The following is a 12,451-nucleotide window of genomic DNA, read 5'->3' as shown; positions in this document are numbered from 1 at the left end:
GAGGCTGAGTGGGGGGCAGGGAGCCGCAGAGCGCCAAGGCCATGCTGAATGCCCGTTCTAGAGAATTCAGGGGCCCCATCTAGGGTTTCTGGGGTGCCAGGGCGGCCTGTGCTCGTGAGCTGGGGTCTCCGGGCAGGCAGGGGCAGGCAGGCTCCCAGATCCCTGCCAGGAGGCTGCACTGCGGGTGCGCCCCGTCTGAGTGCAGATGCAGGTGGCTCGGGGCTGGATCGGGGGATCCTTGCTGGTTGCTGCGGCGGAGGGGGCCCCTGGGCTCGGGCGGGGCGCGCAGCCGCCACCTGCCCTAGCAGGAGGAGCCGGCCACGCGGCGCTTGGAGCCTCAGCCAGATCCCGAGCGCCCCCCGGTGCCGCGCTGGAGCCCCGGAGCCCCCGCCAGGTGCGGGACGCACGGAAGGCCGGCTGGGCCAGGCCGAATCTGGGCCAGGCCTGGAGCCTGCCGGGGCTCCGGCCGCCAAAGGAGAGAGAATCAGGGCGGGAAACACAGCTCAAATCCTACCTGCATGGCCGAGCTCACCGGGGTGCGTCTAAGTAGCTCGCCTTTGCGGCCCACCCAAAATATCCGGATAATGGTTACCCCGTCCTCAGTGCGTTGGACTTGCATAGACGCGAGTTCAGTCTCGGGGGTCACCACGATAATTTGGGGGTCTGGGGAAACCATCTCCTGGAGAGTTTGAACGATGTAAGAAAGCACTGTGATTTTTATCAAGTCAAAACCACGCACAAAATCCCGCACCCCGCCAGCCCCCCGCCGCCAAAGCCTGGTTAAGGGGAAGGGGCCGCCGGCGGAAACTCGCGCCCCCCGGGCCCCCCTCGCCCCCCTCGCTCCGCCATCAATCACTTCGCCCGCGCTCCGCGCGCGCCTCCCGGCGGAGTCCTAGGCCCGCGGGCTAGAGACGCTTTACCGCCCGGCGGGAGCGCCTCTCCTCCGCGTCCCTTTCCGCAGCCCCCTGCCCGCCCCACTTAGGGGCCCTCCAGCCGCTTTCCCCACAAATGAGATCTTTGCAATAAGCAAACGAAAGTGGCGCGGATTTCGGGGCGCCCAGCTGGAGCGAGCGCAGCCGCCAAGCCTCAAGTCCGCAGCCGGGTCCCGTGCCCCACGCCGGCCTCTCCGGCGGCAGCCGGATACGAGCGCCAGCACCGGCGGGACAGCAGCAGATGAGGGCCGGGAGCCGGGCAGGGGCGCAGAGGCGGCGGGGACCGGCGCGGCGGGGAGCTCACCGCGAGGCTGGAGGCTGCGATCGCGGGCGCACCAGGAGCTCAGGCGGCGGGCGATCGAACGCTCTGTGGCGGGCGGTGGACGCTGCTGAAGGTGAGCGAGACCCCGGGGCCAGTCCTCAGCGTCCGGGAGCAACGCCCAGTCCGTTGGAAGACCCGAGGACAATGACCAAATTTGGGGGAGACTGGGGGCAATGCCCGGTCGCTTTCCTGGACGCAGGGAAGCCCTGTCCACGTCCTGAGGGCGCGCGGCCGACCCAAGTGTGTTTGGGCAACGCTAGAGAGATATTTCCCAAATCCTAGTTGCTCTGGGGACTTCGTAGGAGAAAGAAAGGCCCGAAACCAGTGCCCGCTGTGCGCGGGGTTGGGGAAGCTGCAGTGGGCGGCCGTCGATCCGGGAACAATGCCCAAATTTTGGGGAACGCAAGGCAGAGTTCTTTCTGCCTTGCGGGCTTAGCGAATGGGTGTCCTGGAGGAGGAGACCCCGGGGACTCCGTTAATGTGGGAACCTTGATTAATGACTAAACCTGAGACTCCACAAAAATAGATTACAGGTTTGGGGGATGAGGGAACTTGCTCCATGCAATTGGGAACATAGAGAAAGAGGTCTAAAATAGGGGCCAGCTAGCTTGGGGGACCCAGGAAATCCCAGACCAATTTTTGAGGAGGGGTAGTTAAAGGAAATTCTCCATATGAAATTGGGAGTTTTGCCTAAGAGGCACATTGCCTAAAATTGGCAGATGAAAGCAAGGGACACATTTTGGGGATCCAAACACATTCTTGGTGTGTTAGAGGGAAGCTGAGATTAATTTTCACATCTTAAGAATACAAGTTAGTCGCCTGGACGCTGGCAGCATGCGGAGAAAAGTAACTTTCATAATTACTGTGGCTTCAGGGAAACATTTTAATGCCCTTCAGAGATGGAAGAAAGCACTGTCTAAATTTTGGGGGAGCCTGGAGAGTCATCAGTACATTTGGGGAAAACAAACAAAAAAATCAGCATTCTTTTTCTATGTCAAATTTTAAATTATTTCCATTAGTTTATTTTTGGTAAATAAGAAAAATGCTATATATTTTCCTGGACAGTGTCTGCATTTAGGGAAGCCCCAGTGAAACACGTTTCAGGTTTTTGGGACACTTGGAAATTACCCAATGGAGATTTGATATCTAAATGTCTGGGAACCTGGTTAGTAGCTAGGAAACTTACAGGTCACAGGTTTTTTCATGCCTGGGATTTCTGGAACCCAGGGACATTTTTTAGTGTGCTTTGGGGGTCCATGGAACATTTTCTAAATGTAGGGGGACCCAGTGCAGAGATCATAAAGTCAGGAGACTCATAAATCAGTGTTTTAAAAAATACCTCAATTGTTTTTGTGAAGGGAAAAAAATCTCAATTTGCTTGGAAGGCTGGGAGACGATACCTCAATTTGGGGGCTCCAGGAAAATCACTTTTGAATCTAAAGATCTAGGGAAGTCACTCATAGTCCTTGGAGGACTTGTACGTTTTAGGTATGTATGTTTTTGAGAAAGGAGATTCAGCGTTCCTATGTCTTAGGACTTAGGAATTTTCAGATTTTGTGATAGGGAGTGTACAGTGTGTTTGAAGGAAATATTGCTTAACTTTCAGATGACTCAGTGGGTTGTTGGAGCCCAAGAAATCGGTGCCTTCCTCTGATCCGAGGGCAATGCCGAATATTTCTAGAGGGCCTGGAGAGCCGCGTCCAGAACATCCAAGTATGGGGGACCAGGAAGAGGGTCCAGTGTGATCCTGGCCATTGCGGTTTCAGACCAATGCCTGAATTTTGGAAAAGCAAGATTCTTGTGGCGAAGCTCCTGGGACCCAGAGAATTGTTTAATAGTCAATGTTGTGATGCAGAGAAAATGCTCAGAATGTTTGGGAGCTGGGGCCGTTAGCAACACCTGGCATAACAGAAATAAAAATAGCCTCTGCCCAAAGGGTTCTTTTGTGCTTGGTTTAGCCCAGAGGGACCGGTGAGACCCTGTGTGATTTGGGGGACCTGGAGAATCCTGGGTCACACTTGAGCACCTCCTGGTAACTGCTCAGTGTGTTCCAGGGACCTGAGTGGCAGTGTCTACACGTAACGGACTTGATTCATAGCCAAGCAGCGTATAGAGCCATAGACATTAATGCCGCAAAGCTTTGTGACTCACACACCCACAACATTCTCAATAGGTTTTGGGAATCATTGGGGAACTCTCTCCATTTTATGAAACTCAGGCAATCAGAGGGCAGGTCGTTTTTGATTCAGAAAAGGATTGAATGTGCTCTGGGTGTAATGCCCGAATTTGGGGGAAGGTATGGGAAGGAATTTTCATACTCTGAGGGTTCCAACCTTCCAGCCCTGCTCAGTGTCCTGAGGGACTTGGGATTCAACGTGTAAAATTTAGGGAACCCAGGTTAGCGCGAATAAATTTGCAGAACTAAGTAGCAAATGTCCCATGCTGAGGTGAAGGGGAAGGGTGGGGTGGGGGCGCGGAATGGGGCGGAAATGTGGGGGAAACAGTAAGCTTAGGAGACCCTGGAGTTAATTTTCAAAATTATGGGGGGAAGGTCCACTTGTTTGGGAAACAATGTCCAAGTGTGGAAAGGGCACTGTCCACATCCTGGGGAACCAGGCAAATTGGTCAGCGCGACCACCACGGACCAAGGGCTTCGTCTTTAAAATTAGGGAACCCGGGTTAGTAGTCTGTAAATCTGTGGGACCTGGGGAGGGGTGTATAAAACTGTCCAGAGCCTGGAAGAAAGCAAATCTGGGGACCCAGGCGACATAGTGTAAGTCTGGAAAAGCCAGCCCGGGCTGGTGTGTTTTGACGTCCCCGGAAATTAATGTCCAAGAAAATTCTTGTGACCCGTCGAAATGCTGAATATATTTGGAAGACTTGGGAAGCAATGCTTAAATTTAGAGGATCCCAGAACAAGTAAAATGTCCGAGTTTGGGGAAAGCAGGGAAGTTGTTCAGTGGATTGGGATCCCCCGAGGATCAAAGGCTAATTGTTGAGCTCAAGCTTCCCGGGCCGCGGAAGGAAGGCGCTGCCCGGGATTCACCTTGACTGGGGCGCGCGCGGAGCACTGGCGCCCTCCCCGGGGAACGCGAGCGCGGGCGGCGCGGGCAGGTAGCGCGGAGCGCCCTGGCGCGCACGGCCGGCTGAAATTCTGCTTTTCGGTCTTTGGGTTTTTTCTTTCTTTCTTTTCTTTTTCTTTGCCTTCTCCACACGGAGAGCGCGTTTGTGGCGGCAGCCCGAGCTTAGCGGGCGTCTGGGTGGAAGGAAGAAACCCAAAGGCCGCGAGGGAGCGACCAGCACGCTGCTTCCCGGGAGCTCCCGGGACTCCCAGCTACCTGCTCGGTCCCCGCGTGGGAGGTCCGCAGGCTTCCCCTCGCCACTGCGCCCCACTCGCCTCTGCGCTGCGAGCCTAGGCGAAGCCGCGGCCGAGCCGCCACCGGGGGCAGGCTAGTCCCCGGCTTGGCTTGGGGGCCCGGAGCACCCCCGGCGGCCACCCCCGGCCCGCCTCGGAGCTTTGCGCGCGCCGTTCGGGCCTTCGCCAGCACCAAACAAGGGTGAAACCAGTTTTGTTTGGGTAACACTGAAGAGAAGAGGAAGTGGGGAGGAAAATGAGAAACACGGGGCCGGTGGGGAGGGGGGTGCAGGACTGCACGCCGCTGGGGTGCCAGGCGTCTCTTTTCGTTCTCTCCAAGCGAATTTTCAGGGAAAGCCTGTCCACTCAGGCTGGGGAAAGCCCAGTTCCTTAAAGGCAAATATTAAACCCGCTTGCAGGCGCCCAACCGCACCGTCAGCAGGAACAAGGTCACCCCTTGGCGTTGGGCAATGTCGGGCGATGGGGCAGTGGCCTTAAGGGGACCTGTGGGGTGGGTGGGGGAACTGCCAGAGAGGGGGCACCGCTGGGGACCAGCAGAATGGTGTGGGATCTTGGGGCAAGTACAGTGGGCACTGCTTGTCACCATTGTCACCCCATAGGAGGACCCCCGCTAGAAGGGGGGCATCTCAAAGCCTGGCACTGGGGAGGCAGAAGTTAACAGCCTTGGACAGGTGTGGGGAGCTGGGCAGGGTGAGGCATCTCTTTCACATTAGCTTGGCAAGACGGAGAGAACCCCCCCACCATGAAAAACAGTCCATTTTCCACCCAGAGCACAAGACACATGGGAATGTCCCCTTCAAATTTCTGTCTGCATCAATCACCCCCAAGTCCCATTCCAAGAACATCTGGCCCATCTACCCCCACCCATCACTGGCCCCCTTCCCACCAGCCTTCTGCAGCCTCCCCGTTTCCCAGCTCTCTGGCCGCTCCCGCCCGTGTCTATAGAACAGGGAGCCTCCAGCAGAGAATCCCCGACTGTGTTGATGTTTTCCTCTGCAAGGTGACTTGTAAATTTGGAGGTGAGGAGCATTTGAAAAGTGCCTGTCTGCAAACCTGGATCCTGGGAGAGCAGACTAGGTTGCTGAGGCTCCTGTCATTGACAAAACCAGGGCCCCCAGGGCCAGCTCTGGGCTCCCCACTCCTTTTCCTCCACGCCTGCTTCCCAGGCTGGGGACAGGATGGGCACTGGGGGAGAGCCCCAGTTCCGAGTTGTGGACTCTCCTCCTCTTTGGGGGTGCTGGGGACAATTACACTAGTGACCTGTTTGGGGGTCTCTTCCCCTTGTTCTACCCTGCAGAGGTGCCTTCCCCCAAGGAGCCACCACTCATGCTTGGAGACACATGCCTGGACTTTTTGAGGTAGGAAGAAGGCTGAGGTCACCTTGGGGTGTCCACAGCAGGGTGTAGTGGCCCTGTAGGGAGGGAGGAGCAGGTGGGGAAGTAGGGGGACACACATGTTCCCCCTCCCTCACGGGGCTGCCTGCTGAGTACTCTCCTTATTTAGTCAAAAGTGACCAGGGCAGGCTGGAGGCTGGGGCAGACCCGGGTTGCCCTGGGACTCAAAGAGCACACTGGCTGCCCCCTAGCCAAGACCAGCATCCGGGTTCTTCCCCAAGACCGGCTCCTTCCCTACTACTTCCAGACCCCGGAGGTAGGAAGGGTCCCGCCAGCAGTCCAAGGGTGTTGGGAGGGGGCTGGGGTCTCCTCCCGCCCAGAGCTTGGCTGGCAAGAACTTTAGCCCCAAGCAGCACCCTCCCCCAGCCCTGACCCAGCACCTCACCAGGGCAGCGCTGGTCTCCTCTCCACTGGCAAACCCAATTTCCACAGAGAATGAACATCCCCTCAAGGACTCAGACTCACCCCACGGAGCCTGGCCCATACCCCAGCCTCAGCCTGTGGCCGCCGCACATCCCCTCGCTCACCGGCCTGCGGTGGGTCTTTCTCATTCCCGTTTCCTCCCCGGCTCTGGCTCTGAGCTAACCGCTCACCCGTCCATGGGACCAAGCCCAGCAGTTTACAAACCCAGTTCCTTTCTCCAAGGGTCCTCAGAGCGCCCCTCCGTCACCCCCTGCAGGGCGCTGACCTTGCGCTCGCTCCCCTCTCTGGCGAAGGACACGCTTGCTGGCGTCAGCCCGGCTGGACTGGGAAGTCCGACGGAGGACCCAAACTGGAAGCCTCCACGCCAGGCAGCACAGACCACCCAAAGGCTGCTCGACCCACCCAAAGCCAAAAGTACGTGGGGGATATGGGTCCAGGTTGGGGTGCTTGGGAGAGGGCCCTGGGAGAGGGGTTCAGACGGTACACGCTCCAAAGCACTGAGATGGCGCCCCTGTGTTACTGTTTTATTGAGTGTCTAAGCTGAAGACAGCTTTGAAAGAGCACTCCTGGCTTCTCTCTGGGCAAACCGGCCTGAAGAGTCCACTGCTGGGTCCCTCCCTGCAGGCCCCGAGGGAGGCCCCTGTCATGGGGCAGGTGCAGGGACTCCAATCCATGTGCCTCCACCTCCAGTGCTCCCCAAGTCCTGGAACCTCCTCCGTCACCCCAGTGCCTGACCAGTGAATGGGTGCAGCCACCCCCACAGAGCTCCCTCCGGCTGAGGCAGAGGCCACTGGCTGGGCCTTTCTAGCCACCTTCCACCCTCCTCACACAAAGGAAGCCCCGCAGGCTCCTGACCACAATGGGATCCTGACGCCGGAGCCCCTCAGGCCCTTTGCTCAGAAGGCCTCTGGTTATTGCCTCAATTCTGAACAGCCAGGAGGCCTGAGACTGTCACCCACTTTGACAAATAGGGACAGACAGAAAGGTTAGGCTATTGGTGCAAGACCCCACGGCCAGCAGCCTGGGGCGGGGAGAACCCAGGGGTCTCACAGCCCCCAGCAGAGCCCAGCTTTCCTTGGGTTTCCAGATTATTCCTAACTGATATATTTTCCCCTTTTCCCCCCTTTATCCACTTTCTGCCTATCTTCTCCCTCTTGGCTGCCCACTCTCTCCTTGCCCCTCTCCCCTTCTCTGCCTGTTTTCCTCTCCCAGGAGCTCCCCTGCCAGGACCTCAGTGCTGTGGAGACTGCAGGAAGCCTGCTCTGCCCACACCTGCTCTGGCCCCTAGAAACACCTGGAGCCCACCACAGAACTCCAGATCCCAGCTGTGTGACTCAGAATCCACACCAGCCTCTCTGAGCCACAGCTGCTTGCAGAAGCAGGCGATCCCAGTCTGAAGACCCCTGCACAAAGCCTGTGGCCCTCTCTGCCAGGCCTCAGGGTGCCTGAGACACTCACCTCTCTGCCTCTGCAGTTGGGGCTGGGACTGGGACTGGCTGCCAGCCTTAGTTCTGGGAGCACTGGGGTCGCCTGGGCCACAGGCCACAGCAGCTCACCTCAGGACTGGACTCTCTGGCCACTCTGGCCTGCTGGGGCTCAGGCTGTGGGGCAGGCTGGGCAGGGGGCTGAGCCGGCAGCGATTCGGAGGCCTGGAGCTGGGGGCTGGAATTCACCTCCGCCCACACAAGCTCAGTAGTGACTCTTCGGCCCCTGGGGAAAAGCAAAAAGATGTTGCTGAGATTACCTCATTTATTTATTTGTTTATTTATTTAGAGACAGAGTCTCACTCTGTCGCCAGGCTGGAGTGCATTGGTGCAATCTCAGCTTACTGCAACCTCTACCTCCCGGGTTCATGCCATTCTCCTGCCTCAGCCTCCCGAGTAGCTGGGACTACAGGCACATGCCACCACACCCAGCTAATTTTTTGTGTTTTTAGTAGAGATGAGGTTTCACCGTGTTAGCCAGGATGGTCTCGATCTCCTGACCTTGTGATCCACCCTCCTCGGCCTCCCAAAGTGCTGAGATTACAGGCGTGAGCCACCGCGCCCGGCCGGTCTCTTTTAAAAGCAAAGCCCCCCCATACACACCAAGCCTGAGCCCTGTCCCATTCCCCTCCCCGGCTGCCTTCGGATCACCTTGTCAGGATTTGAGCAGTGGCTCCCCCTCGAGCCCCTCCCCTGCCTAGAGCTCCCTTTTTCAAAGTCCAAGGGAAGGTAGAAGTGGTGAGAAGTTTGCCTAGAAAGGGCGTTCTGGTGCTGATGGAGAGGCTGAAATCCTTCTGCTAGACAGGCTGCCCAGGTCCTGGGCCAGGATGGGCTTCCGCCTGGCACTGGGGGTAGAGGGCTGCCCACAAATGGCCCACCTTGAGGGGTCACAGCACAGAATATGAAAAGCCTCCTGCACCTCCAAACACTCCCACCTTGGAAGGAGACAAGGAGCGGGGCCCGGCAAAAGCCACTGGATGCACAGCTCTGCCTTGACGAGGCCAGTGAGGGAGGGGTGGCTGTGCTTCCTGGGGAAATGAATCCGCTCCCCACAGACACCACCCTGGGTGGATTGAGGAGTCTGGGTCCAGGGCGCAAGAAAGAAAAACTTCATGCATGAATGAGAATTCCCAGGGAAACTGCCCTGGCCCCAAGGCCCCTCTGTGTGCCAGGGAGGCTGAGAGGGTGGCAAGGGGGACCAGGTGCACCATCAGGAGGAGAGAAGCTAAACCTGGGGGGGACACGGAGGGGCATTGTTGCCCGCTCCTGGCCTTTCTCCTCAGTCTCCTGTCCAATTTCTTGCTGGTGGTCAGGAGGCATAGGGAGGTGGGAGAGAGGGAAGCTTTACTTTTAAAATGGTGTATGTATGTATGTGTGTGTGTGTGTATATATATATATAAAAAACAATAAAATATTTGCACCAGAATCTCGGGCCCCTGGCTCCTCTGCAAAGTCTCCTGTTTGTCTCTGGGAATGGGGTGGGGGATGCAACAGGAGGAAATTTTTCACACAGAAAGACTCTTCCCTTTACACTTGTGAAGACAGCTGTGTGTTCCCGCTGGGAAGAGCCGCCTGGCCCTCCTCCCCTACCCCTCCCATTTTGCTTGGTGAATTAGTAAAGGAAAACCTATTTTCCTTGCAAAAGCCTCGGTGGCTTTGTGCAGCCCTATAGAAGAACCCTCTCCACAATGGCCTTTCCCGCCACCCCCGCCAAGTTGAGGCTGCTCTCAGGCTTCCCTGCCACCCCCCACCCCCGAAGTTGAAGTGGAGGCTGCTCTCAGGAGGCTTCCCTGGACCCTCCAGTGGCAGAAATTCTTCCCCTCCTTCAGAAACCAGGATCCTGGCAGCTGCCCCAAGCTCCGGGCCCACCCATGCCTGAACACTCAAAATGCAGCTCTTCTCCCACACTCAAGGGATGGGAGCCCAGTTACCTGTACTCTAGTCTCTGCGCAATCCCCGCAGCTCCTGGACAGTGGATAAAGAGGACTGGGGAGTCACTGGTGCCCAAGGCTCTCTGCCGAAACTGCCTGGATGATGATCTGCCAGCCTGGCCAATATTAGCAGTCGCCACCAAAGCAGGTGGTGGTCTGGCTCTGGCGTCCAGACCCTCTGGCCAGGTTGACGTGGAGGAGGAGGAGGGGGACAAGGCTGAGGCTGGAGAAACGAAGGGCACTTTTAGAGTGTGCATGTGAATGCAGCCCCTACAGATGGGATAGCCTCATCTCTGCTGAGCATGGCACCTGCTCAAATGCCAACTGAAATGATGGGTTCGCCCCTCACCTCCTCTTCCCCTCCACTCCTTTCCCTGAGCCCCTCCAAATTTGGGGAGCTTTGTGCCAACTTGGTAGTGCTGAGGCTGCTGGGGCAGCTGGCTCAGGCACTTTCCAGCACCAGGGCATGGTGCATTAGGGGATGGAGGTTTGGCCCACCTCTGACCTGGCAGAAAGGCGCCTGTGGGCATGGGTATAAGCCAGAAGCCCCCTGCCAGCCAGGAGGTGGGGGCTATGTGGAGGTAGTGGGGAGTGGGTGTAGCTCTACTTAGAGTGACACTTGGCAGTTACTTGATACCCTGGAATGTTGGTGGGCGTGGCACTGGTAAAATGGCGGAGGAATAAGGGGGGAAAAGCAGGGTTCAAGAATGAGCAGAAAAATTGGATTTTAGGTGTTCCTAGTACAGTTATGTCCTTCTATGTTCCATGGACAAGGGACCTAGCTGGGGGTTTTCCACCTCACTATTCATGTCTGATCTGACCTCGTGCAGTCCACGTGTGGTACTAAGTTCTAATGATACTGCTGTAAGTGGCACTCGCAGGCATTCCTGGATGGGGTGATTGGGCAGGTTTGCAGCCTTTCTAATCAAAGCACAGACTCAAAGCTGACAGCAGCAGGGTGAGGGTTCATATAGAAGCACCCACCAGATTGGACTAAATCACACTGGAAATTTCTAACGTCTTCCCCAAGCCTGCAGGAAGACCAGGCACAAAGCAAAGACACAGCAAGAGGCAAAGACGTGTACTTTCCAGAGAGCCGCCAGTCCCCACCCTCCCAACACCCATGCACCCCAACCACCTTCAGTGTGTTTAGCTTACTAGCCTGGGTTGGCATTTAATTGTCCCCTTTCCCTTTTTCTTTCAAGCCCTCATCTTAAATCCCTTCATTAGATGGAGGAATAGGACATCTAGTGGGGATAACAAGGATTTCAACAGGGAAGAGAATTAGACTTGAAGGGGATTAAAATCTGGGGTGTGTTGGAGGATGTCTCAAATAAGATGTAGATGCCCCAGAGCCATGCCCTCCCATGGGAGGAGAGAAAATGGGAGTTTTCACTTGGCTTTTGGGTGGGGAGGGATGCTAATGACCCTGTCAGGTCCAGAGCACTGAATGGGTTCACAGTCTTTCCAGCTAAAGCACAGACTCGGAGCTGGTAGCAGCTCAGGGTGGGTTCAGAAAGAATCACCCACTGGATTAGACCAAGTCTTACTGGGGATTTGACACCTCTTCCTCAAGCCTACAAGAAGAGAAGACACAAAACAAAGACTCAGGGAAAGAAACAAAACAAAGATACAAGGAAGTCAGCATGAAGCAGCCCTCGATCCTGCTGGCTCTAGCTCTGCTTTGGAGCTCTACAGCTTAGAGGCCCTGCAGCACGTGCGGGCCCCAGCGTCTGCTGCGAGATGCCCAAATGTTGCAAAGAGTGACAGCCAGAGCCCTCTGGAGACGCTTGGCTGGGACTTTCCAAGCTGCAGATGGACCTAGAGAGAGTGAAGGACTGACACCAAGCCAGATGAAGTGATTTCATGGGATGCCCCCCAAATGAAGAGTTCCCAGGTTGAGGAGGTGGGCAACTAAGGGGTTGAAAGGGAAGCAGCCCACGGCTCAAACTCCTGGCAACCCGGAGCCTCCCAGTCCCACAATGGTGTCTTGAATCCAAACTCTGCCCTGGACTGAAAGTCCATCTCTGGATGGGCCCAGGAGGAGCTCACTCTAGTCCGAGGCTATTTTATCCCATCAGGATCTTGTAACACAGGGTGTGTAAACAGAAGGAGAGCAGGGAGAAGGGGTCAGGATAGAAAGGGCCCCCGGGGAGCAGCTCAGCCATGGTGCCACCGAGACAGGACTAGAGGCATTGGGGGTCAGTGAGTTGGGGTGTGAGAGCTGTGATCCCACAGCACTACCTTCCACAGATTTTCCACGCAGAGGTCGGGGGTACACATGCTTTATGGAGACAGGTGAGAGGCACTGTGAAACGGACAAAAACTGTGATGCAGGAGTGAGGGACGTGACATAGAAAAACCTCCTTGATCCACTGCCTCTTAGGCCTGGGAGAGGCTCAGCTCACCCCTGTTCACGCATGAGGGTCTTGGGAACCCCCAGAAATCTACACCAAGCCTTCGCCATTTAGTGTCTTAAGTGGCCTTATGCTGACACCTGGCGGCCATTTCTAGAATTACAGTGGCATAACCCAAAGGTCTTGGGCACCGCAATTTGGGGCACTCTGGAGGGGGACTCTGCAATTTGGG

At 56.5% G+C, this 12,451-nt stretch overlaps 1 protein-coding gene and 1 pseudogene across 2 annotated transcripts in view; one reads left to right on the top strand and one right to left on the bottom strand.

The window, feature by feature from the left end:
• The window catches only part of IGF2 (insulin-like growth factor 2), an 8,729-nt gene extending 7,115 nt beyond the window's left edge, over positions 1-1,614 (bottom strand). The window contains exons 1-2 of one of the 2 annotated variants that reach the window (XM_011988220.1): positions 1,237-1,614; positions 515-679 (exon numbers count right to left, since the gene is read on the bottom strand). In XM_011988220.1, the coding sequence (XP_011843610.1) occupies positions 515-676 (162 nt within the window). In that variant the 5' untranslated portion in view covers positions 677-679; positions 1,237-1,614. The remainder of the gene's footprint in view (positions 1-514; positions 680-1,236) is intronic. The other variant, XM_011988223.1, reaches the window with a different exon arrangement.
• Positions 1,615-7,188: 5,574 nt separating this feature from the next.
• Positions 7,189-8,106, top strand: LOC105545323 (annotated as a pseudogene).
• Positions 8,107-12,451: the final 4,345 nt, after the last annotated feature.

This window comes from Mandrillus leucophaeus, unplaced genomic scaffold (assembly GCF_000951045.1).
Source record: "Mandrillus leucophaeus isolate KB7577 unplaced genomic scaffold, Mleu.le_1.0 Scaffold325, whole genome shotgun sequence".
Classification (NCBI taxonomy): domain Eukaryota; kingdom Metazoa; phylum Chordata; class Mammalia; order Primates; family Cercopithecidae; genus Mandrillus; species Mandrillus leucophaeus.
The sequence above is the reverse complement of the archived record's forward strand: the minus strand, read 5'-3'. Positions and strand labels throughout refer to the sequence as shown.